Raw genomic sequence first — 24,940 nt, forward strand, 5'->3', positions numbered from 1 at the left:
ATATTCAGAACCACATATTCTGAAAGGCCTCTGGGCTCCCAGCATACCCCTCTCTGATGGTTGTGGTTACAGCTTCCCAAAGGAAACCCACAGGTACTAACCCTTACCAGTCCCTTGTCCTGTCAGTCCTTCATAGAACTGGGGAAAAAGGGTATTTACTTTAAGCAGTAATTCCAGACGTTATCAGCATTTCTGTGTGTTTATCTGTCAAAACCTGCTTTATGTAATAACTTGACTGATGTTGTTATGTGGAGGAAAACACTGGATTTGGTTCTTTACCTTCAAAGTGGGAATATTTTTAAAATAACAGTAATCTGGAAATTCAGAACTACTTCAAGCCTTTCCCCAACTCCACATTCTTCTTTTTTTTACCTGATGTGAAAATTAAGTGTCTGTTTTTCCTGCCAGTGTCTTTTAGCTCAGAATTTCCACTGTAACATAGAGGATAGTCAGGTTATGGGAGCATTCCTTCCATCCTAATTCTCTCTCTGCCTTGTTGCCCCAAAATTTGGTAAACTTGCAAATGAAAATAGGCTATTTTATACCTTGTGCCTTCTAGAAAGACTAACTTTTTTTCTGCTTAGGCCCCTCACAAATGACACTCTGCAAATCTAGACATACTAACAAATGTCATACAAACTCACTCTCATTCAGTGTTGCTTTCTGATGACTATTCAGACTTTGTCACCAACATACATCTCTGTCATGGCAAAATCTGCTTTCCAAAAGCCACCTTAGGAACTCCTGAATCTGGTCAGGATGCAAACCTGAATTCACTGATGACTCTTAACTCTGGACTTTGCAGTGCTAAGATTAATGAAATCATCATCTTTTTTTTACCAGAGGATGCTTTCTAATGGAGCAAGGACATTGAGGTTTGAGGACATAGAAATGTTTAGGACAAGATGCTCTACACACTGACTGTTGCATGAGAAGTTCCCACCACAAACTCCTAAGGCAACTGTAAACATCTGCCCTCTCTTCTGTTTAAAATTAAAATAGCCCAGATGAATTATAAAATTCTTGCTTGTCTTTTGAGTTCGTAGAGAAGAGGAGAAGACAAGGACAAGGCAAATGAAATTTATATATGAAATGTTTATAAATTATAAATTATAAATTTTTCACAACTGTCAGATAAAGACTGCAAGCCAAATACAAATACAGATGATGATTTAGGAGGCCCCTTCTCTAATGGAACTTCTTAAACCTTCCTCAATTCTGTTTGTGCTAAGCAAGTAAGCAGTTAGCTCTTCTCTAATGTGTATGCACTAGGAAGTGCTGCAGTTGCTGACTGCAGCAATAAGCAGCTGTGGTTCTAATACCTACCAAGTTTGGCCCTCTGTTTCTAGCTAAGCATTTCTTAGCTCAGCTACAGATGAGTCTTTAAGGCTGACCCTCCCACTAAAAGTAAAAGACTCCTGATTTAGGAAGGCAATCTTCAACAACTGATAGGTCTGCATATCTGCCCTTCCTGCACAGGGAATAGAGAGAAATTGTTTTGCTGGGGCAACAGTCAACACAACTCTTCCTGCAGCAATAAGCAGCTGTCGTTCTGACACCTACTACATTGGTGCTTCAGCTGCTATTCCAGGCTTGTGCTGGTCCACTGCAAAGTATCTGGCAATACTGCACAGCAATCTCCTTGTGTGACTCATCTCTGCTATTTCTAATTTAAGATAGGCTATTTTCCTCCCTTAACATCTGAAATCATTCTGATTGTGATCACAGAATAACCTTTCATATTAATGTACCCTGTATGTTTGCAGAAAGCATAAAGCCATCTCCACAAAGGACAGTCTCAGCATCACTACATCATTTTTCCTCCTCCATAATCCTAGTTCTATGGGTCCCACTACTGTGTTACGTTTGATTCACCCCACCATTTTCAAACTAGGCAGTTAAAATTCCTGATGCAGGGGTTTTTGTCTTGTTTTGTTGCTGCCGTTTTTTTAGAGATATTCAGAAGATTTTTCCCTGTGTGGTTAATAATACATTTTCTGTGCTGTGTGCTTGAGGGTATTTTACAGTGCAACTCCTATTAACATTAACTATCTCCAGTCATGTATGGGAAGCAGACACACTACAGAGGAAGTGCAGCTGGGCAGAGGCAATTGCCAGAGCAGGAGTAAGGCTTATTTTTATGAAGGGTGGATATCGGCAGAAATGAGAAGCTAGATACAGGGAAAGCCTCAGATATGAGTAGTGTTGGATCAGGTCGTACAGAGTAATTAATGTTGAGAAGATGCCAGATGCCAGAGAATGCAAAGAAAACAAGGACATTATGATGATGATGATTCAGCAAGAGTGCTCATTTGTGACTGGGAAGTGCCCAGGGTAGAAATGAATTTCATTAATTGCTTGGTGGGAGAAGAGAGGAGGCCTCTATTAGAGCATTGTCCCATGCACCCTCTGATCCCTGGAGAATGTTAAACAAACAATGCATTTGGAGAAGCCCAGAGGACGTATGTCTGGAAAGCTGCAAAAGCTTCCTGCCATCCTTGGGGATAAAGAGGGGAGAGAAGAACTGAGTTGACATTTGCTCAACCTTCTGATTTGTCTTTGTCTAACAGTCCGTAATCCCTCACATTTCTCTATTTACTTCAAAAATTCCCATGGATTCCCTGCTTACATCCTTATCAGTTAAATGATCTCATTTTAAACCTTCACCAAAAGAACAGTAACTGAGTCAGACTTTGACTAAGTTAAGGTATATGTGTCTAAGAAAAATCCAGAAGGGGTATCTATGACAGTGAACTGGCACAGGTCATGTGCAGGGTGAAAAGAGACCAGGGCCATTAAGAAAATAAAGCAAAATTATGCTTGCCTACAGAATTCAGTGGCATATATATGCACTGTGACTAATGAGATAATCCAGAGCAGTTAAATAGGAGGTAGAGTTAGCACTGGTAAGGCTTGTTAGAACTGGTGAGAAAATTAGCCATTGTGTGGATACAAGGCCAACTGCACTTAGCTATCCATATGTAGGTATCTATACATAAAAGAGTAAAAGAGCTATTCAGCCCCCTCAGTCAGATATTTGGAGCACAGTTCAGTTGCTCACACACAGATATTTTGTGCAATTTGATATACCTATGGTCAAGTCTTGGGATGCATTTGGAATGATAGGGATGCCTGCTTGGGCTTCGGCTGCCAGTCCAGCTTGGTCCTCCTCTAGGCCTCATGTGACATCTTGTAGACTCATGCAAATGCCCTGGATACCCAAGGGCAAATGATATTAGACATTTATGTTTATCTAAATGAATAAGGTGCACAGGTAACTGTCACCTGAATCACTTGCTGGACTCCAATGACTGCCTCAACCAGGATCTCTCTTGAGTTAGTCATGCAAGAAGTCTGCTGCTAATAAGGATTTCCTCCTCACTTCCATCTGCCACTGAAAGAGGACAAGTCTCCTCTAGTACCTTTGTCATACAAGAGCAAATGAACTGAGTCACAGATTCCTGTTGACAGTACAGGAACTTGGACCTATAGACTACCTGACACCTCTATGTAAACACCTAACTTAGGAGACAAGCTGGAACAGATGGATTGTTACTTTTTCCTTTCTTATGAATTGTGCTTTTTTTGTCTCTCTGTACAATTTCTGCAATAGCCTTCGAGCATTAGCTAACACTTATTCCAACTGCCAGAGGCAGTCTCTGTGTTCAGTGCTAACACTGCTGCTGAAACAATATAGCTGATTTTGACATTTGGAAGCCAAAATAGCCATTGATATATTGAAGTGGAGTCAGAGACAAGTTACAAGAATGTTTAAAGAACTAGAAAATTTTTCCTACGGTGCAGGAGGCTGATAACTGAGGCTTTATGTGCAGAGCAATGTCTGTATTACTGCGGAACTCTCCAGCAAAAGGGGAACAAGATTATTGTAGTTCAACAGGCAGAAACTCCTAAATGTGACTGCCTCAGACACAAACAAATTGCTGCATAGCCTGTGTAAGGATGCCTGCAATCCCTGATACTGACAAAGATAAAAAGAGCCGAAAGGGAAAAAAGGGCAATGACGTGATCACAGCCTATAAATATAAAATGGAGATCAGAAATTTTTGCTATTGGTTCATCTTGAATCTATCAGAGACATAATAGTGTAAGGTTGGAATGAAAGCTAGGTGAATTCAATTCAGAAATAAGTAAACAGATTCTTGATCGGTGTCTTACTAAATACTGAAATAATAACAATAGCTGTATGGCCTCTCCAGCCCTGCAAATGTTTTAATAGAGATTAGATGCTTTCTACAACATATGCTTTAATTGAAAAACAGCTCAGAGGATTGCTGTGACAGAGGTTCTAACTAGAGCATCACACTGCTTCTTCACAGCCCCCCAGCTGATGCAACTGTGAAAACAACATCCTCTTCAAAAGCCATTCTAATTTTTGTCTTCACACTTTATCTGGAGGCATTACTGTCATTGCTGCCACATTCCCAGCCTCCTGCTCACACACACTGGACATTTTGCTGAGGGAGACTACAGATGAGCGAGGGCACTTCCAGCTGCATAGTATGGTTTTACCTGACTGACACTTGGCTGAATTAAAAGCTCTCTGTGGATTTGACTACTGTGACTCACCGTGTTCCAGGATGTATTTCACAATCTCGCCGTTCCCAGTCTTGGCAGCATGGTGCAACAAGGAGCAGTGATCAGGTCCTTGGATTAACAAATTGGCTCCTTTTTTACAGCATTCTATGAACTGGGAAGAAGGAAAAAAAAAGACAGAGAGAGAGAGAGAGAGAGAAAACACACACAAAAGGATAAGTTGGGAGGAATAGGAAAACAAATATGCAGGTAAATTTCTTTACCAGTTTTCATAGGAGGTCAGTACAAAAAAATGGAATAAAATAAAATATTAATTTTAAGCCAGTTTTTAGGTTCCAATGTAAAATAACTGAAACTAGAAGTATTGACAATTATATGGGTTAAGAAGAATAGTCTGTATTTCCTAAAACTTGAGACATTGCTACTCTATTGTTGATGAATTATTGCTTGTTATCAGTGCTTGCAAACATATGGTGAAACTTTTGAAATATTTTAAAATGTATGTATTTGATAGAAAATTCTGGCTTCTCTACTGAAGATTCCAATTTTTCCTCAGCATAGTAGCCAAACATTTTCTGACTAAATCAGAAAACTCCAACTCAAAAATCCAGAGGAAGGTGAGGTAACTATCCCAGATCTCCATTCTCACTCTCTGCCCAGTGTTCAGGGTTGGTAGAGGGGGAAACACTATGTGGGGTAAGAATGAGAGCGAAACAGCAATCAGCCAGGTCTCAGAAGTGCTGCAGACTTTGGGGGAGGAGCGGGGGTGGGATTTGTAGTGCAAATAACTGCAGAAAAGGGAGAGAACTGCAACAGTGAGGCATTACTCATGATACAGGACATCCGAAGAAGGGCAAGAAGTTTCCCTGTCAAAGCCAACTCAAGCAAAAACTTTTCAAGAAGTGGAAAGGAGGCAATATTTTTATGGCTGCTGGTTGAAGAACTGCTCTCTAGATGCTGCAGCCATAAGGTCTGGGGCAGTGGTGTAGAAGAGGCACATGCAGGCAAAAAGTTGGCCTAACAGCACTGTCATTTTTATAAATGGCTCCAAGGTGGCTTCTCATAGATAAAATTGCAATCATTAATCACAGTCTTCATCCAAATTCTAGGGCATGTTTTCAAATCCTGACTTGGCTACTGAAACACGCAGCCTGATTAGCTGTCTGACATGGGACTTCAGTCTTAGGGAAAAAAAAAACATTTTTGCATGAGTACTTTTTCCTCCCAAACCAACTATACCAAGACACTATGTATTTTGAGACATCCATCAGATGACAAAACAACCAGATGAGGTTTGTTCTATCTGATCTGGTGGTTGCCTAGGTAGACATTAAATGATCTATCAACTTGGGGGCTTGGCCACCAACCTCACTGGTGTAAAATATCCCTTACTATGTAAGGCTGTGTCAGAACTACCCTGCTGTTCAACATAGTAATCTCCCTGTTAGTAACTGGCACAGTGCTTCATGCAGTGGCTATGAATCCTGAGCTGAAAGGTGCTGTCTAACACCAGATCCTATTCACTCAAATTTCACACCTCACCTGACTGATGTGTTCCCCTAGTATTCAGGGTTTCCTGGAAAGGTTGTAAAATGGCACTTGCCAGCAGTCCCCATAGCAGTCTATTTATATTTTGAGCAGAGGTGTGATAAAATTTACAGTATATCAGACCAGCAAAAACTGGGAATAAGTGGACACTCAGTGCTCTGTACTTACCTTCAGTAGATCACCAGATATGACTGCCTGTAAAAGTGCTGCAAAGACAAATAGAAAACTAATGTCAGACAGAAAGCATTATGCATATAGTCTCACAGCTGAGAACACAGCTCACAGTATATGTAAGTGAAGAGTGATACCTCAGTCCACTTGCATTCTCATGTACTACCAAACCAATGTAAAACCTGCACTAACACTGGAAAGGCAGAAGACTGCCCATGTTACATGAAAGCTGTATGGACATCAAGCCAGCATTTCCAATGCTGTCCTGAAATTGCATGCTTCTATCTAAATTTTTCCCTTGAGACACTTCTGCCCCTTTCAACAGTGTCCACAGGGCTGGCCAAGTTTCTGGCACCTGAGCCATCACTGAAGATATCAATGATGTCCACACAGAGAACCCGAAAGTAGCTTCAGACCTGTCAGACTCTGTCATACTGATGGTGGAATAGTCAGCCAGTCTCCAATACACCGAGAATCCCAACTTGCAGATGACTAAGAGAAATTTCTTAATAATTATTTGTATTACAAAAACATTTTGAGATGCCAGCGGGGAGCAAGTCCCCTGGGTTTGGCAGACAGGGTCAAACTCAGAGCAAGAGTCAGTCTTCACCTTTTCAGCCTTTGTATTTTAAACAGACACAGAAGGAGAAAAAGTGGAGAAAGGCTCACAAGAAGGCAGGACAGAGCTGCACATAGAGCCGGGAGCTTCCTACTACCCACTACTGTCTGCCCTGAGCCTGCTAAAAAGAAGAAGGAAGGCAAAAACCTGGGACTCTGTATTGCCCTGAGAGACTGTTACAAGCCTAACACTGTGTGGTTACTTCTTTTTTTCCTCCTTCTATCATGATATATATTGCAAAAAAACAATTATGAATATTCTTTCTGAGAAAGCACATGGTTTGCATCTTAGAAAGCATTAAACATCTGCCTCAGTTCATGCTTTTTCAAGTATGTCTAAGCCAATTTCTATCTTTGAGTCTAGGCAATGCAATCAAATTAAGCATTTGTTCAAGTGCCATCCTTGATAAAGGTGCCAAAAGTTCATGTAGGGAGGAACAAGGGGGAAAGAAAACTGTAGCATAGCTTTGCCTCTGAAAAATAACAGAGGAAACTGCACAGTGTGAATTCCATGAGGAGCTTGTTACGCCTTCAGAAATTACAACACATCCAAGCTAAACACTACAGAAGAGGAAGGATGTTCAAAGGCAACTCAACAAAAGTGCTTTTCTTTGAAAACACGTGAGGTTATATGGCTTTCTGGTCTCAGTAATGCCTCATGCCTTGGCTATGCAGTATTGGGAAAGCAAAAACCTAGTCCAGCTAAGTTGTGATTTAGGAAAGCAGTAGCAGCAATTCTTGCAACATTAGATTTAGGGCAGTTTTTCAGTGATCATATGTCCTACAAATCCCCAGGCATCTGTGGGAATGAGGACACGCAGATTTTAAGAATGGAAAAAGGCAAACACCAGCAAGTAAGAGCTAGAAAATACATTTACATCTTTCTTCAGTTTGCATTTTCAGTAGTTTACATTCTGCTTTTTTCCTCAATAGTTCTAATACTGGCTCGGTCCAAACTAATAGCAGAGCAGAATTTAACCCTTGTGTCATTCATTTTGGTTTTTTTCCCATCAATCTGGTCTTACTGCCACCTTTATTTTGTAGGCTACTGCAGTCTGGACTTGTATAAATATTTTGCTCTCCTCACACATGTGAAAATCAAATGATCTGGTGATACCAGTTATTCATTTCCTTCTACATCCAATTTTTGAAGACATGTCTTCCCTGAAGTCACTTCCTAAGAGGCAGTGATACATTTTCCTATGCAAGCCATGCTTAAGATTATAGTTCAAAAAGCCAGGAGAGAAATCTAAGATTCTGTGAAAAGAAAAGCCTGATGAGATGTGAAAAACCTTCTATGTTGAGTATCCATAACCAGAAGTTGGTCTGGTGATAAGGCTATTAGGATAAAGCAGCTCTAAAACACATTCAGCATAATTAGACCAATCTTTTCCTCTCTTCCCTAAGCCTCAAATCCAGCAAAGCATTTAGGCAGGTGCTTAGCTTTGAGCTAATTACATTCTTTTCACACCAAGTCTACCTGCACTGTTAAAATTAAGTGCTTTGCTGGAGAAGAACCTATTGCATAAATGAATATATTACAGATCAACAAAACCAGCTGGCATAACAAGAGATTAGACTACACTAAAATAATTCAGTGCTGTAAGCCAAAATGCAGGAAGATGTAGAAGTTTTTGAGCTAGAAATGGAGAAAGGTTTTTTAAAATAAGGAACATGCTTAAATAAACATATGACTATTGCTTAGCACACTAACCCTATAAACTGAAATGGAACTGCTGGGCATATGGAGGAGGAGGGTGAAGATGGCAAAAATCACCTGGTTGTTAAAGAGGTGGTGAAGCAAGCAAGCAGATGGCATTGACAAGAGAGAGCAGACTGAGAAACTGGAGAAAAATGCTGTTAACATGTAACGCCAAGCTAGCTTAAAATTAAAAACATTAAAATGAGAATTGTTTTATTTCTTCTAAGCAAACTGCATCACTGGTGTAATAAATAAAATTAATTATGCCATTGTTTTATCACACATAAAATACCTTCTGATCTTAAAGATATCTCAAAAATTGCTTGATTTAATAAATATTTTAATCAAGTCATTATTTTCTCAACTTCTCCTGAAACAATCATTTGTCATGACTAATAAAAATGTTTTATTACCTTTTATGTTTATTTAGCAAGCAGATTTATTGTTGATGAAAGGTGACTGAAGTGCTCTGTCCATGTAACGAGGAAACAAACGCTCAGTCTGCAGTGGTGCTGGACTCCCCAGGCTGCCTTCTCAGCAAAGCTCAACCCTCTCTACTGGTACAGCCCCTACTCCATCACTGACCTCTCTGCTGAAATTGCCAGCAAATGTGTCAATCACTGCCCAGATTGATGGATCTTGACAGAAACAATTACCTGCTAGGATATGGACAGCCAGAAATGCAGGCGATCTATGTAACAGCAGCTTCTGGTTTCCACTGGGTGACTTTTGAGATGAGATTCTAACTACCCCTGTGGGCCAACTTATAAAAGAATCCTCGTTAAAAAAACTCAACCAACTAAAAAAAAAAAACTAAACAAACAAAAAGAAAAAAAAAAAATCCCCCCACTGAACACAAATAAATAAAAACCCAAACACCATAAAAACACCAACCTCAAAACCAACCCCCTCACACACACACTTGAATTATAAATTAAATATTGAACAGACACAAGTGGATAATGCACTAACAGAAAAAAAAGTCCTGTCAAAAAGGCTGCTAATTGAATTCTGGTAATGTTGCAAGCTAGTGCAGCTTGAATCACGGGATAAACAACTCCTAGTACACTCACACATGCTGAAAACAACACTGTTCCTATGGCATGTGCCACTCATCTAATTTCTATGTTAGTGCCCATTACTTCCATTGGAAACAGCTATTTTTATTTCATATTCTAAAAATATATGTTAATGTCACCAAGTTATAACAAACATTTTTGTTTCCCAGACATAAAATTAACTTATGAAATCTCAATTGCCCTCTGGTTCTGCTTATGAAGCCAGCGTCACTAAAAGAGTGCTGCAAAATCAGTCATTAAACACTGGCAAACAGATAACAAAGGAGTGAGGTATTTGTACCCAGTAACTCCAGAGGCTGCAAGATGTCTAAGAGGTCTCATAGGGCTGCTTGGATGCTCAGAAGAGAAAGAACCTCTCCATAGAAAGTAACCTGGTTTCTGCTGCAACAGTTCATGTTATGCATCTCCCTCCAAAGACTACAAAATCTCCAGAGAACATGACCTCCAACTTTTCTAAATAAGGAGTCAAATTAAGACAGAGGGGATCCTTCAGAATGGCATGATTCCAGGGGACATACCTGATCACCTTCAAGAAGGATAACAGAACAAGAGGAAAACAGGAAGTCCCACTTTTAAGGGTTTTCAAGATATGACACTGCTGCCACCAGGCAATGCTCTTGGTCTCAGAAATTTTGCGAGTTCTTTGTATACCATACAGGTGCAGCATGAGAACGACTCATAAATGTAAGGGCTAACAAAGACAGACCCATTGACTGCAACACATCAAAACAATACGGCAGGAGGGGGCAGAAGTCACCACCTCCACCTCACTCACTTCAAAAGCCATGAAAATTCTCAGAAGTATCACAAGTAAGGAAAACCTCAAACTAACTCTTCCTATCTGCCCTGCAGAAAAACTTTCTCCTAATCCCAAAGCTGCTGATCATCTTAACACCAAGGACAGAAGCAGAGCTCATCACCAGGTTACCATTACACTAGAACTTTGCTGCTAAAACACTTTCAGAAAGAACATGAACAAAAAAACTCTTATAAACCCCCGTAAGTAACATCTCAGAATCTCAAGGTTCTTTGCTTAAAGTAGGTTGACATGGAAGATATTTATGAAGTTAGTTTTATAACCATTACTGAGTCAGTAACAGGAGTTGGTCTGCACTGGAAAGAATCTCAAAGAACAGGACAGTTCTAGTCTGACATCATCAGCAGTACAGGAGTAATGTGCCTTTTTACATGAGTACAAGCTATTCATAAACCATAAATATCTTCCAGATTTTATTAGTTAGATTGCACACCTAATATGACCCTTTCAGAGCCATATTTGAACCCACTACTGCTGTACCAACTAAGCCACATAGAGTGCTAATAAAAAAGTGAATAAAAATAAAGTGAAGGTCTAAAAATTGTGACTGGAGGGAGCAGAATTACATAAAACTATGTTATAAAGTATAAGTACCACACAAAGGAGTTGTCACATCCATGGCTGATTAAAATGCAGCCTATTATGGATCTATGAATGGAATGCAGTCTGGGAGCAAAGTATTATTTGCAACAATACATCTTACCATGAGTTAAAAAATATCAGGCTCACAATGCATCTAATCAGAGTATGGCAATGTTTAAGCACATGGGAAATTATGGCAGAATTCAACTACCCTAACTCAACACTGGTTGGAGGGGTCTTGGACAACCTGATGATCTAGGGGGTGACATCCCTGCCCATGGCAGGGGAGTTGGAACTAGGTGATCTTTAAGGTCCCTTTCAACCCAAACCATTCCATGATTCTCTGACCTCAAAGACAATTAGGGCTCATAAAATCTTTAGCTCTTTCTAAAGGCACAGATAAGAAAGTCGATAATCTGAAGTGATTAGTATCATGTAGAAACCTCATTTAACAGGCAGTGCCTGCAACTGTCCAGCCTGTTCTGAAACACAGCTAACACTGATTCTGAAACATCAGCTAAACACTGATTCAGCATTCAGAATTGATATGCCATCAGCATTTCAGTGCTGGATCTGTCTTACTGGTTAGAGGCAGCTAATAAAAAATACAGGAGCTTTAGTGTGGGGCCCTCAGAATTTGAGTCTCAGTGTTCACTACCATCTCCCACGAGATTGCTCAGGGGAACTCTTAAGAAATACCTCATGAAATACTGCCTTGCTCAAACCTTGTCGAGCTGATAAAGAAGAAGAAACTATAAGAAATTACATCATCAGATTTTTTGAGAGTTATTAAACTTAACTTGGCCTATCATTAGCTTCCAAAACATCTCCAATTCTTTATTGCTGTTTTAGACCTTGTGAAATTCATGGAGTCAGAAATTTAAAGTAATTACTGTTTTACACATTGAGAATTTAAAAGCTGACCCTAACTAGAAGAGTGCTTTTACACAGCTGGAGTCTTCTCAGCTGTTAAAGATCAGCATTACAGAAATGATAAGAAAAGAAGCCTTTGTTTTTTATTTTTCACTAGTTTTACAGAAATCAATAATAACTTCTATTTCAATCACTCAAAAAGCTATGCTCTCAAATGAGTGGACTCCATATAGAGTATCATTCAAAAATACATTCTTTTCTCTGTAAACAACAACTTGCTTGTAATAGCTTTATGACAAACTGACAGTAACAGAACTTACCCAGAATTTTACAGAACTGACTTCTCTACTCTAGCCATGATCTTCAACCTCAACTTGCAGTTGAAAAGAGGTGGGGGGGCACCATGAGAAATTGGTTTGTGGGCTACTTCCCTTCTGAGAGGACTACGGTCCTCTCAGAAGAGGACCTAAGATACAGAGCAGCACATTCACTTGATTTTTCTGAAGGGTCTCCCAGCCCCACAGAACAATTTTAAGGATCCATGATGAAGAAAAGTTGCAAATCACTGCATTTGAGCTTTTAAAAACACTTTACCTCTTTTCAGTACTTAATCTGCTTTTAAAGTTACAAAAAGAAAAAAACCCTATAAAATACGCGCACCAAGCTGTCTACATAACTGAGAAATTAAGTTACAAAATTAATAACATTTTGTTGGAATGACTGAGCTCACAGGTCTTTGATCTACAGACAATCTCAAGTCTCACCAAAGCTGATGATGCTTAAATATTTTGCTTTGAAGATAAGCTGAGTGAAAGGAGCAATTTAATGTGACTTCATGTACTTTATGCACCTGCAAATAGTGGAAGTAACTAATGAAGTCCATGAAAAAAATTAAACAGAAGTTAAGCCTTGTAGGTTGAGAGGTCTCCTAAATGCTGGGGGAAAAAAAACCCCACGAACAACAAGAACAAACTCTTCAAATCAAATTTTCTGCCTGATAGAATGAGACAAAGGTCCCTGAATACAAGCCAACAGCTTGGGCCAAAAAAGATGCACCAAGAACCTATATGGGACACTCACCCTTTTTGAAGCCTGTTATTATAGCAGTGTACACCTTATGCCAAGAAAAGGACACAAACATTTGTTTCTATCATAAACCATCAGGACTGAATTTTTCCTTATGCACAGGAAAAGCTGTGTTCAGGAAAAAAAAAAATCATAGAATCATAGAATTGTTTGAGTTGGAAAGAACCTTTAAAGGCCATCTAGTGCAACCCCCCTGCAATGAGCAGGGACCTCATCAACTGGATCAGGATGTTCAGAGCCCTGTACAGCCTGACTTTAAATGTTAACACGGATGGGTCCTCTACCACCTCTCTGGGCAATATGTGTCAATGTGTTACCACACACACACTGTAAAAAATGTATTTCTTATACCGACCCTCTTTCAGTTTAAAGCTACTTGTCCTTGACCTATCACAGCAGGCCCTGCTAAAACGTCCGTCCCCATCTCTTTATAAGCCCCTTCTAAGTACTGTAAGGCTGCAATGATGTCTCCCCAGAGCCTTCCCTCTTCTTCAGGTTGAACAAAATGTCCACTGTCATGAGAATATCCTGCAAATACAGCCCATGTACTGATGAGGAATCTGACAGAAGAATATTTTCACACAGTTCTTAATCTTTGGCACTGAACCCTCAAACCAAAACATCTTCAGCAAAAAGATGGCAAACAGACAAGGAGAATCAGTCTCAGGCTTCAGTGCTCAAGAAAGAGGCTGCGCTGTAACTACCTGAGAGGCATTTTGATGAGGAACTTGATTGCCTGTAAGCCCGAAAAGGCCTCAACTTATAAATGTAATTATAACTTCTAAAGAAACAAAAGTCTCTTGCTAGCCATTTTAGAAACTCTGGTCATATATGTCATATATATGAAAGATACGTCATATCCTTCCAATCTAAAGTCAGCTGTGAGAAAGAATCCAGTGGTCTACATCTGAAGCAACTGTCTGGCATGGGAATGGGAAAAGGTTCCTGAACTTGCTAGAGGAGTTCTAGTTCTCAGCCCAACGACTGCATAAGAATCATGATGAAAGTATGACAACAAAAAATAAATGCAGTTTAGAAGCTTCCTGCCTACAACACAGTATCTCTTGTGCTGACTAAAGCAAAGACTCATTGATTTTTAATTTTTTTTTCCAAAATGTGTCTGTTTGCTGCCACTGCCCACTGTCCTAAAGAAACAAGTGGTAAACAAGATTCCTCTATGGGTTTTCAGATTTGCAAAAGGCTTGGCCTTCTTACAGAATCTGAGGGCAATGGCACCAGTCTATGTAACTCAAAATAACTTTGCTGTGAGGCCGTATTTCCATGAAAGACAACCAAGTAAAGAGCCTGAGAGATCAAAATGCTCCCCGGGAGACAAAAAAAACCCAACAGTGCAGCAACCTACTGCACCTAAAAGCTCAAAAGCACATCATCTGAACAGCAGCTGGACACAGACGACTCATGACCGTTCAGCAAGAGGAATATTATGAAGGCCTTCACACAGTATCTTGAACTAATTCATCTGTACACGAAAATGTGTGCATAAGCACACATTCTCCTGTGGTTTGAGAGACACTTTTGAAGTCCACTGGCCCTCTGAATAAGTCATGCCCCAATAACATCTATTTCTAGGATTGCACAAAGTGGTAGAGATCCCTTTTAAATATTTGTGGGTTGTCCTTTACTTACAAAAGCACTTGATCCTGTGCAGATTCAAAGAAGAGAACTGACGCAGTTTTGATTGCACCTGTTTGCCTAACTTGGGAATAAGGCAAAAATTTTAACGTACAAAAAAATCACCCATTACTTAGATGGCTAGAGATACAGATCATGAACCTTTACCTTTTAAGAATTTTAAATTCAAACAACAGCAGCAAGCCACTGTTTAGAGAAGGGGGGGGGAAGTAAGAATAGTCACACATGCTTGCTGAAGGGAAAGAAAGGCTAAATTCTCACTTACACAGAAGTCCCTTCATACAACTGTGGAAGGATAAAAAGGCTTTCAAAGCAGATGTAAATTACACTCAAGCTGCCTTTAAAGCCCCATTTTCACTCAGACTAGTTTAAAGCTACTTTGATGCCAATTAAGAGTCCAACCTGAATTGTTTATGTGGCACTGGTGTAGAGCTGAGAATGCAGCTGATAGTTAGGAGTGGAAGTATTCGGACTCTAATGTTGAACTTTTTCTGCAAGACCATTTAACTCAGATTTACAAAAGGAAAGGATGATAAAGTACTTCCTTTGTAAATAGTTCAGACCCCCAAAGAACAGTTGCAGATAAACTAAGTACCATCTGGCACACATCATCACTTTTTTTCTTTCCTTTTCGATTCCACCCATTTTATTTTTAAGCCAAGACAAGAACAATTAATGTCATTTTCAGGAGTGATGTGGTAGAAGAAAATGTCTCTGATGAAGTGAGAACACAAGGCAGGGAAGACTTTGGCTGACTAATGCAGACAGTTTATCAATGGAGTGGCACAACTTTGGCAGAAAGAGAATTCTAGGTAAAATAATTAAGCAATGGTTTATTTTTAATTTAAAAATAAAAAGGACAGCCAAAAAAAAAAAAAAAAAAAAGAACATTGTGGGCCACACTGTTCCTCCCTCTTCCCTGACTTAGTGGACCATTACCATCACAGGCACTCTTAGCACACTCCTTTAAGTTTTTTGTCGCTGCAACACTGGCTGCAGTTCCTTTGCCTGGCAATATCCAAGTACCTCTTCCTAAAGCTAGGGCTTCACAATAAGACTAAATCATCTGAAAGTCAGTTCAAGAATATTTTTTCTAGCCAGAGTCTTCAGTGGGTGAAGTGATTGCCACTCTAATATGACCATGAGCAACCTCCATCAGAAACAAAAAACAGGAGTAAAGTAGGTTGCAAGGTTACCCACAGCTTTTGCTTGAAAACAGGTGCTCTGATTCAGACAACACACTCCTTACTCCTACTTCCTCCAGAGGGGAAAAGGATAACGGCAGTGGCCATCTGGAAAGAAATGTTTCTCTGTTTTCATCTATTACTCATTCAGATGCCCACATCGGCCAGATGTCTCCCTCCCAGCTGCCTACTGACCCCTCAGGCTGCTTGGATATGATGAAAGGTGGGGTGTAGGCACCTTTTAAAGGTTTTGTCCAGAGAGGATCTGCCTCAGCCCTAGAGATGTGCTTTCACAGAATGCTTCCTCTTGCTATGGGTACCTTGGGTCTGCATCAATACCAGCCTCTGCTGAGAAGCAAATGAACAAACCCAGAGCAGATCCCTGAGTATATTGTTGGCTCAGCTGGCCACAGACACACTTTCAAAACACTGTCCAGGAGGGCTTTCTTCCCAAAGTGGCTAATTAATCAAAACGAATACCTGCAGTGCAGTACACCCCACTGTACTGTCTTTGAATTGTTCAGAGGAAGCATTCCAAGACATCTCAATTTGTTGCTAAGTAAACGCCTCCAACATCACCCATCCAGCTTCTCAGCTCTCTCTTTTGAAGGTACCTGGTGCTCCAAATAGCAATTCATTATTTTTATTTTTTCAGTTCTACCAGCACTGAGATGTTTGGGTTCATTCATAGCACCCTGCTTGTCCTTTTATTCAGTGTGGCAAAAGGCCTCAAAACTCTTGAAAACATCCCTTTGCAGATTATGACTAGCAAGACTAGTGAACAGTGGCTCCATAAAGAAGAAAGGAAGTTAAGACAGTGAAGTCTGTGTTCCCACAGGCCACTAGGAGCAACAGGAGTGTTATCCATTCTTGTGCTATTTCCTGAGGCTCCTACAACCATTTTCCTCCTTGCACGGGTTCAGACTTCCTCTCTTTAATGCAGCAGACAGCACTGGAGCAAATACCACAGTGCACAGGACATTCTGCCTTCAAGGCAGGAGCAGACATTGCACAGAAAAGCATTTTCCTGTATGGGATGGAGCTGCCACTGCCTTCCATTCACACACTTGATCACTCTCTTCCTTATAATTCATATAGCAGCTCTCTCAATCCAGAGGGACATCTAGAGACAGAATTAAACCTCTCACCTCTAACTTCCAGTTTGAACCTGGGTCAAGCATTTGTTGTGGAATTTTTTTCTAACAGAGGCTAATTTGGATGTCACCGTTACAAACTCACTTCACTTCTAATGCACTCCCAGCTCTACACAAATCCCTTCTAAGTGTAGGATATCCAGGCTGGATACTAAGTATCAGCATGAAGCCACCACCTGTCAGAATCTGAAAGACCTTTCAGTGTCGCTATCTGTCTTTTCAAGCAGAAAACCTGTCCCTTACCTTAATCTCTTGAATAATATTATTATTTTGTAATAACTAACTCTCTCCAAAATTTCTCCATTGAATATATTCACCCCTTGTTTTAATTTCTTATTTGTATCCTATCTTCATGATTTTTGAATCTATTGCACCAGAAAAAAAAACAAAAACAAAAACAAAAGACCAAACAAACAAAAAAACAACCAAACAAAAAAACAAAACAGAAACCCTGAGTTTAATCACAGAAATTATGCTGATGCAGAAAAAAAAACATAAAAAAAATACATGTCTGCTGAAAGCAAACAAGGCAAAAAGCCCAGTGTCATGGGTTCATAGAGAAAAGAGAAAGAGAGCAGTGACATAAATATTTGAAACCTCTAGTCTCCAGATTAGAATGCAACTCAGATGCATAAGGATTAAGCTCTGGTTGACTGCTACTTGAGGTGCATTAGTATAGCTACTTAAAACTGAGTAATTCCATCAAAGGCAAGGTTCTTCTGTTTGAAGTTAGACAAACAAGTACTGAGCAGCATCAGCTCCAAGTTGCCATTAGATGAATAGCATGCCAATGTCCCTACACCATTAATAGCAACACTCAAGAGCTTGCTGGTATTTTTTTCAGAATAATTGAAATGGAAATGGAACTCACTGTACTCTTTTTAAGACTGTTTCCCTCAATTGCTTACATCATGATGAAGAAGAGCCAACTCAATCAATCACACAGATTAGCAGAGATAAGGCAAATCTGGCCAGATAAAGTTAGGCCAAAGATAACGTAAAATATATTGTTATTTAATACATTAGCAGTGGAAAATTTTTAGGCAAATTTCTGCAGGGTGGTTGTGAAGAGGAGCAGGCAGGGCACAGTGTAGTGTACATGTAATGTACAGTGCAGCACTGAAAGGTGCAGGATGAAGGAAGGGTTTGGTAAACTCTCAACAATTCACCTAACAATAATCAGACAACGACTGTGCATTAGCCAGGCAATGCATTAAAAGTCTGCATTCCCCTCACAGTACCATACCTGCTCTAGAAACAATGGATGAAATAACCTCCAACAGTTTCAGACCTCCTGAGCATATGGCAAGGATTTTTATATAGTGAAAATACAGCAGGTGGTAGCATTAACTAACAGATCACTTGCATGGCCCTCCCTCATGGCATCCACCATGAGGTCTTCTGTGGCCCTGACACTTGCCCATTGTTGAGTTCTCAGCTAATCCCAACACCCAAAGAAGACCATTGTCTTCCAGGGCTGCAGGGCATGTAACTGCACCAAGGCCTCTGTGACCTAACAGGTTCCTCCTCCATGTCATTCTTCAGAGCCATCCCTCCAATCCCCTGTCTAAACTACTCTGCTTTGGTATTTACTTGGCTTGTATCATTTTGTCAATCAGTTAGAGAATTTGAGGGTTAGGGGTTTTGTCTGCTCCTTTTGTGTTTTGTTTGGTTGGTTGGGGTTTTTTTAATTAAAAAAAAAAAAAGGAAATAAGATGATAGATTTCACTCTTTACTTATCTATTTCCTAACTACCTGTACCAAGAACAAAGACACAAAACTTTTAAAATCTCTAAGAGGTTTTGGGGATTTTTTCTTTTGAAGTTTGGCATTTTCTAGCAGTACTGTTTCCCTTTCTGTGCCAATTAAAATGGCTCTGCTTTGTAACTGATAAGGGTGCCTTTAACACGTGTCCACCACAAGGAGCATTGTGTGCTGTTACAATTGTTCAATAGATGCCCAGTCTCAGACAGATGGTGCTTTATCCTCATCCACTTTTCAAGACAGCACAATGCATTGTCCCGTCAGGGATTAATGGAAGTGCCATTCACATTAGATGCTAATTCTGGTAGCAAGTCTGTTAGTATACTATAGATGCTACAGCTACTGTTTGCAACTAGTACTTGAAGCAAGCAGTCCACACTGGAGGTGATTCAGGACATTCAGAAACCAAATGGAGGAGCACAATGCAAGAATCTATGCAGAATGCAACATCATGGTCAATGGGAAAGAGATATTTAACAAAGAAAGACAAACATGATGGAAAGAAGAAAAAAACACGGAGAAATAGTAGAAGAAAAAAAGAGGACTGACTATTAAAGCAGACAAAACAAGGATCAGGAACCAAGTGGAAGGTTAGAACTAGATCCAAGAAACAGAGAAAGGGCCTTTTCTCAGAAATTATCAATATCACGTCATCAGAAAATCAGCATTAGAATGGTGTCCCATAGTAAGAAGAGGAGCTGTAACACAGGACAGAGTGATACCAGTGAAGGTACGTTATTCTACGGTTGGATCTTGAACCATTGTGTACCCCAAAGCATTACTGCCTTATAAAACTACATAAGTCTTTAACACATTGAATAGGCCCACAGTTGAGCACTGATTATTAATGAAAATAGAAGTCTCAAAATTGATTCCAGGATACATACTCCAAGAACAATATACCAGGAGACATCTGCATAAACACTATAAAAGACAGGCAATTCAGAGATAAGTTTTCGGCTCTCTCGTGGACCCTCTCTTTTTTGTTTAGGTAAGAGATTTGAAATTTAAGACTAATTTGAGATGTTCCACACATGCAGTCTCAGTGGACTGAGAAGCATCTAGGTTCTAAAAACCTTATGCTACAGCCCTTTTATCACATTTTCCTTCTAATACTGTGCTCAATACTAACACATGGTCTGTATGTGGCACAGTGAAGAAAATTCAAGCATTGCACCTCTCTATCTGAAAAGTCAATGGGACATGGGAAATCTTTTGTGTTTGAGAGAAGCTCCTACACATGGATGACAAGTCTAGTTAGACACTCCATGGTCACAAAACATCTAATAACTAGCAGTATCACTAATTAGTCAAGGGAACATATGTCTTTCACTCTACATTTAAGAGGAGGTTTCTTATGAGAGAAAAGTCAAAAAGAGAAGGAAGAGGCTACTCAGAGATGTTGGTCAAACCTGAAAAGCCAGACCCTGGCAGCAGATGGTAGATGGCAAACAGGAAGGTTTTGTGAAAAAACTAGAATAGCATAAAAACAGTGGAAAAAAGGAAAGCATTACGGCAGCAGAAAATACTAAACTTTAAAGATTCACAAAGAGATATATATACACTGTCTGTTGCTCCATTAATAGATAAAAATGAAGCAATAGAATAAATTCAAGGGAAATGAAAAAGCAAGAGCAGCATATCACTAACAAGCTTATGCACTGAAATGCAACTTGAATCCAGGTCCTGAAATAGTATATTAGACCATAATGATTTCAACTTTCCTCTGAGGGTCGGAGACATGAGGTATGTTGTTAACTTCTCACAAGTCTCCTGTACTACGGTCATGGTAAAAAGCAGATGAACTATTAAACAGGAAAACTCCATCTGCTTCACAAAATCAATGAGCTGCAAATCATAGGAAGCTAATAGGTTACACCAGGAAATTAAACCTGTATACTTCTGCCAGTCTCATATTCTTAGTTGTCAGGTGATCCATTTCTGTCAGACACTAGGAATGGAATAGATGGGCTATATGTATCTTTGGGTTTACATGTTTGTCCATTTTTATGGCTTTCTTTGTATCTTTCTTTACTAAAAAAGAACTTGTCAAGGAGATGAAAGAGAATTTATTAATGACAATATGTTTGACAGCCACTATACTGGACTAAAAAGCTCTTGGCTGGAGCCAAGGCTAATTTAGGTTGATACTTAACTAGTCACTCCACATTCCAAGTTAACATAGTTCAGTGACATGCTTCCAGGCTCAGACTTCCTTACATCTCCATTTGCAACAGTCCTTACTATTCCCATCTGGACCTTTCTTGAATAATACTTATTACATTGGCTAGAAAACTTGCGGACTGTATGACTGCATACAAATTGAATGCCAGAAGAAAATAGATATTTATTTCTTTTTAGGCCCAAAATAGTATTCCCAGTTCAGATTTACATGATGAACTTTCTCCTTGCAGTCAGTCTCCTTTTTTTTTCCCCCTCCCTTCCTTATGCAACTCTGCCAATGCAATTACCACCCCCCTTACAGTATGTGTCTTGATTTCAGTACCAATGCAACCACACTTTAATGTACTGTAGAGGGATATTTATAGCACCTAGCTCTAAGAACCTAAGTTGGTCAAATTATTAACCAGTTAATTACCTCAAACTCCCTCTTCAGTCCATAGGTAAAGATCAGATCCTTCAGTCTCCTCCTGTGCAAGCATATTACCATAACCTGCGACACTTGCTACTTTAAGCCATAAGATTTTTACATGTAGAAGCTCCTAGCTGTGCTAAATTCCATACTCTCCTACCAAACTCACTTTACTGGTAACACAAGATAATGTGTGTTCAAGACTTTAAAGCATAATAGACTCTCCTTTCAGCTACAAAGATGTCATCCTGTAAGAGTTATAAAAGAGGCACTTATCTTTACAAAAAACATACATTTTACTTTAAGCCCACACATCATTTTCCATAGGTAAAGCCCTGTACAGTTGGGTGAATAAATTGTAAATGCTTGCAATTGTTCCATTTGATTAAGTAAGACTGATTTCACAAATAACACTGGCTTAACTTCTGTCAGTCCCAACTAAATCAACTAAATGATCAAGCACTTAATGTCTAGGGGTGAGCAAAGTTCGATCAAGATCAAAGTTTCATTTTTACAAAGTCATTTTTCTCCACCATGAGGGTGTTAAAATATAGCTTACTAGCTATTCTTTGGTCTCATTTTTAATACACCATTAGTATCAATAAAACAGATCTTACCTTGATCTTCTGAAGAAACTGGTGACCTGGAACAAAACAACAAAATCCAGTCAATCTTTGGTAAAAAAAGGCCACAAATAAAGTTCAGTCTCAGTGTGGGGAATGGGATATGGACTAATTAGAAGTTTTTATTCTTTATTTCTTATAAGAGAGGATTGAAAGGCATCTGGCAAAAAAAAAAAAAAACAGAGCTGAAAAGGACAGAGACCTAATCTAGCAGCAGGTTCTGCAGGCCAGAGTGACCATATGGAGTCATGTCCCTGAGGATTGATGCCAAGAGTGTCTGTAGATACTTGGCAAAAAACTCATTTACTACTGTCACTGCCAGAAGAAAACCTCTCAACTAAGGGTGGTCAAGGAAATTACATCTCAGCAGGAACTCACAGTCATTACGGTGGCTTTTTTTTTTTTTTTGCCATAAGTCAGTGTAGTGGCTTGCATAAAACACTAGTCATAATTAATAACAGTTAATGTCATCTTCACAAAAGCAACAGAACAGATAAAAAAAATAAGAAAAAAGGTCTCGAACAGATGTAGGTACAGAAACATACCAGCAGCAACACAAGTTATAGGATACCCTAATTGGTGGATAAACCCTCTGATAATACTTCAAGAGAGTGAAGGGTTTTAAAACATGAGGGACCTCTCAGTGCCCCTGCTGACAAACTGAAGAACCTCACTGAATTCCAGGGATTTGTGTCACAGTTCTCATCACTAAGGATCACGCTTCTCATGGTTTTGGTCACCACCCACAACAAAGGAACATAAAGAGGCTTAAGTACTGACCCTTCATTTTCCCTTTTGCTGCAGTAGCCTGGCTTAGCAAAACTGGGCCTAACTGTATGGATGATTATGGGATATACCTTCATTACTTAAACCAGATTGATAGCATGCAGTGGACTGGACCATTGCCTCAGCACTTCCCCAGCACAGATTCAGTTACATACATAGCCTTTCCATCCAGGTAACAATGAGTTTGTTCCTGCAGTGAATGGGGCAAGCCATGTTTCCTTTCCAAGATATTTAATTTTACAACAATGTACAAAAATAACAAATTACAAAGGATTTAAAAATGTTAGTGTTGCCAACAAACAGATCAAAGCTGACATAAAAAAAGCAGCCGCAGAGGGGTGAAGGGAAAAGAAGGAACAAAAGGGAAAAGAGCACATGTATATTTGACTGACTCAGCAGGGGCTGAGGGTTGGAGGGGGGAAAAGAAGGGTTAGAAACCCTGGGTTGGAGGAATAAAGAAGCTGAGGAAGGAGTCATGATCTCATTTCAGAACAAGGGTCTGAAAAAGAAGGTTGAGGGATCATAGAACATTAGAAGCAGATACGCAAATATCTAGATAGATGCAAACAGAACAAATGGAAAGAAAAAAAGGAAACTTTCCTGACAAAGTATACCATTTTCTTTGCTTTAAAAAAGAGAAAGATTTGCAAATACAGAGAGGAAAGAGTTACAGCACAGCTGGAGCAATGGTCACTGTGAAAGGAAAAAATTTGATTGCCTAATTGAGATTCTGACTGCACAAGAAGCCAATGTGTCTGTATGGATCAGAATTAATTAGTCCTCTACAGCCATTAAAGTCTCTGATTGCTACTGAACATCCTAGGCATGCATCCTGCTCTGCTGCCAACCAGGGCAGCTCTGCCTTTGCACTTCAGCCGTGTCTGTGGAAGTACAGCAGAAATGCAGGTAACTGGAGGATTTAGCACACATAACTAGGAGTGTCCCACTGCTTTGACCAGTTAGTTACAGACCTTCGTCCACAACCTCTAGCAGCAGCCCTTCTGAAGATCAAAACTCAACACACAGTGTTTCCTACAAGGTTAAACAGTGCAGAATGGGTCATAACAAGTGATGGAAATTTTTAGGCACTTAAAAATATTTTTACATGCAGGAGTCATGCCAGATTCCTTAGCTAATGTATCCTAACTCTCCACCCATTGCTAATGCAGTATCCCACAGCATCAGCAGAATTTATTCCTTTGTTTTGTTTCTTAATTGCACACTTTCATCACCTTTCAGATCTTTATTTGAAACAATAAAATAACCAGTACACATTATCCTATAATTTGGCTCTTTATGCTTGGTAAAACAGGTGTCATTAGTTCCTTAAAGCATCAACAACATGAAAGACGGTATTAAAACACCACTGCCTTTTCAATTAAAACATTGATTGAAAGGAAGGAAGAAAAACATATTTATCCATATTTAGTGTGCCTAAAATTGTTATATATTTTTTAATATATTACTGCGATGCTGCTTAGTTGTATGCCTTGAACACAATGTTTGAACAGGAAGATATCTAACACTATTACTGATGCTACTATCAGTGGTTTCAGCTGAAAGGATTCATCAAGCATATTTTGGAACCCTGTAGCCTGGCATCCTGAGAAAATAAGGTTTATAAAACCACAGCCTCTTGATATGTACATATGCACCTCCCTGTCTCACCCTAATAAACTCTGAGCTTGTTGGCTCGTGTTATCCATTGTTAACAGAGGGGCCAGAGAGTCAATATCTGCTTTCACAAGGAAACACATTAGCATAAGCTCAAACTTTCTGATGTAGCGGCAAAGCCACAAAGAGAGGTTTTGAATATCTCAACCCCAGGAAAAGCCTCAACGAGAGCTTCCACCACTGGAGACACCAGAAGTTCAACCCCAATAAACTAGGCTTTCTTTGTTCCACTACATGCATGAAGTATTTTGGCAAAGAGTGGGGAAGACTTTCAACATCCTCCTACAGTTCCAGGTCATACAATTTAACATGGGGGAGGCTTTCCTAACTGCTCAAATATTGGCCTAACTACACTATGGGGACTCGCTCATAGCCATAGTGGAAGGAAGTGAGACTGCTGAAAAGTTCATACTAATAGTGTTGGGCATTTTATGCATTGACTAGTCTACCCCATGCTCATGACAGGCTCTAAGGGAGGA

The 24,940-nt window shown here is 39.6% G+C and overlaps 1 protein-coding gene across 8 annotated transcripts in view; it reads right to left on the reverse strand.

Moving 5' to 3' along the window:
* DGKI (diacylglycerol kinase iota) overlaps window positions 1-24,940 on the reverse strand; it is a 215,115-nt gene that overhangs the window by 17,140 nt on the left and 173,035 nt on the right. For all 8 annotated transcript variants that reach the window (XM_064654708.1, XM_064654704.1, XM_064654700.1 and 5 more), the window contains 3 exons: window positions 21,996-22,021; window positions 6,271-6,308; window positions 4,588-4,708 (listed from right to left, as the gene is read on the reverse strand). In XM_064654708.1, coding sequence (XP_064510778.1) covers window positions 4,588-4,708; window positions 6,271-6,308; window positions 21,996-22,021 — 185 coding nt within the window. The remainder of the gene's footprint in view (window positions 1-4,587; window positions 4,709-6,270; window positions 6,309-21,995; window positions 22,022-24,940) is intronic.

The sequence above is a fragment of the Pseudopipra pipra genome, chromosome 5, assembly GCF_036250125.1.
Source record: "Pseudopipra pipra isolate bDixPip1 chromosome 5, bDixPip1.hap1, whole genome shotgun sequence".
NCBI lineage: Eukaryota > Metazoa > Chordata > Aves > Passeriformes > Pipridae > Pseudopipra > Pseudopipra pipra.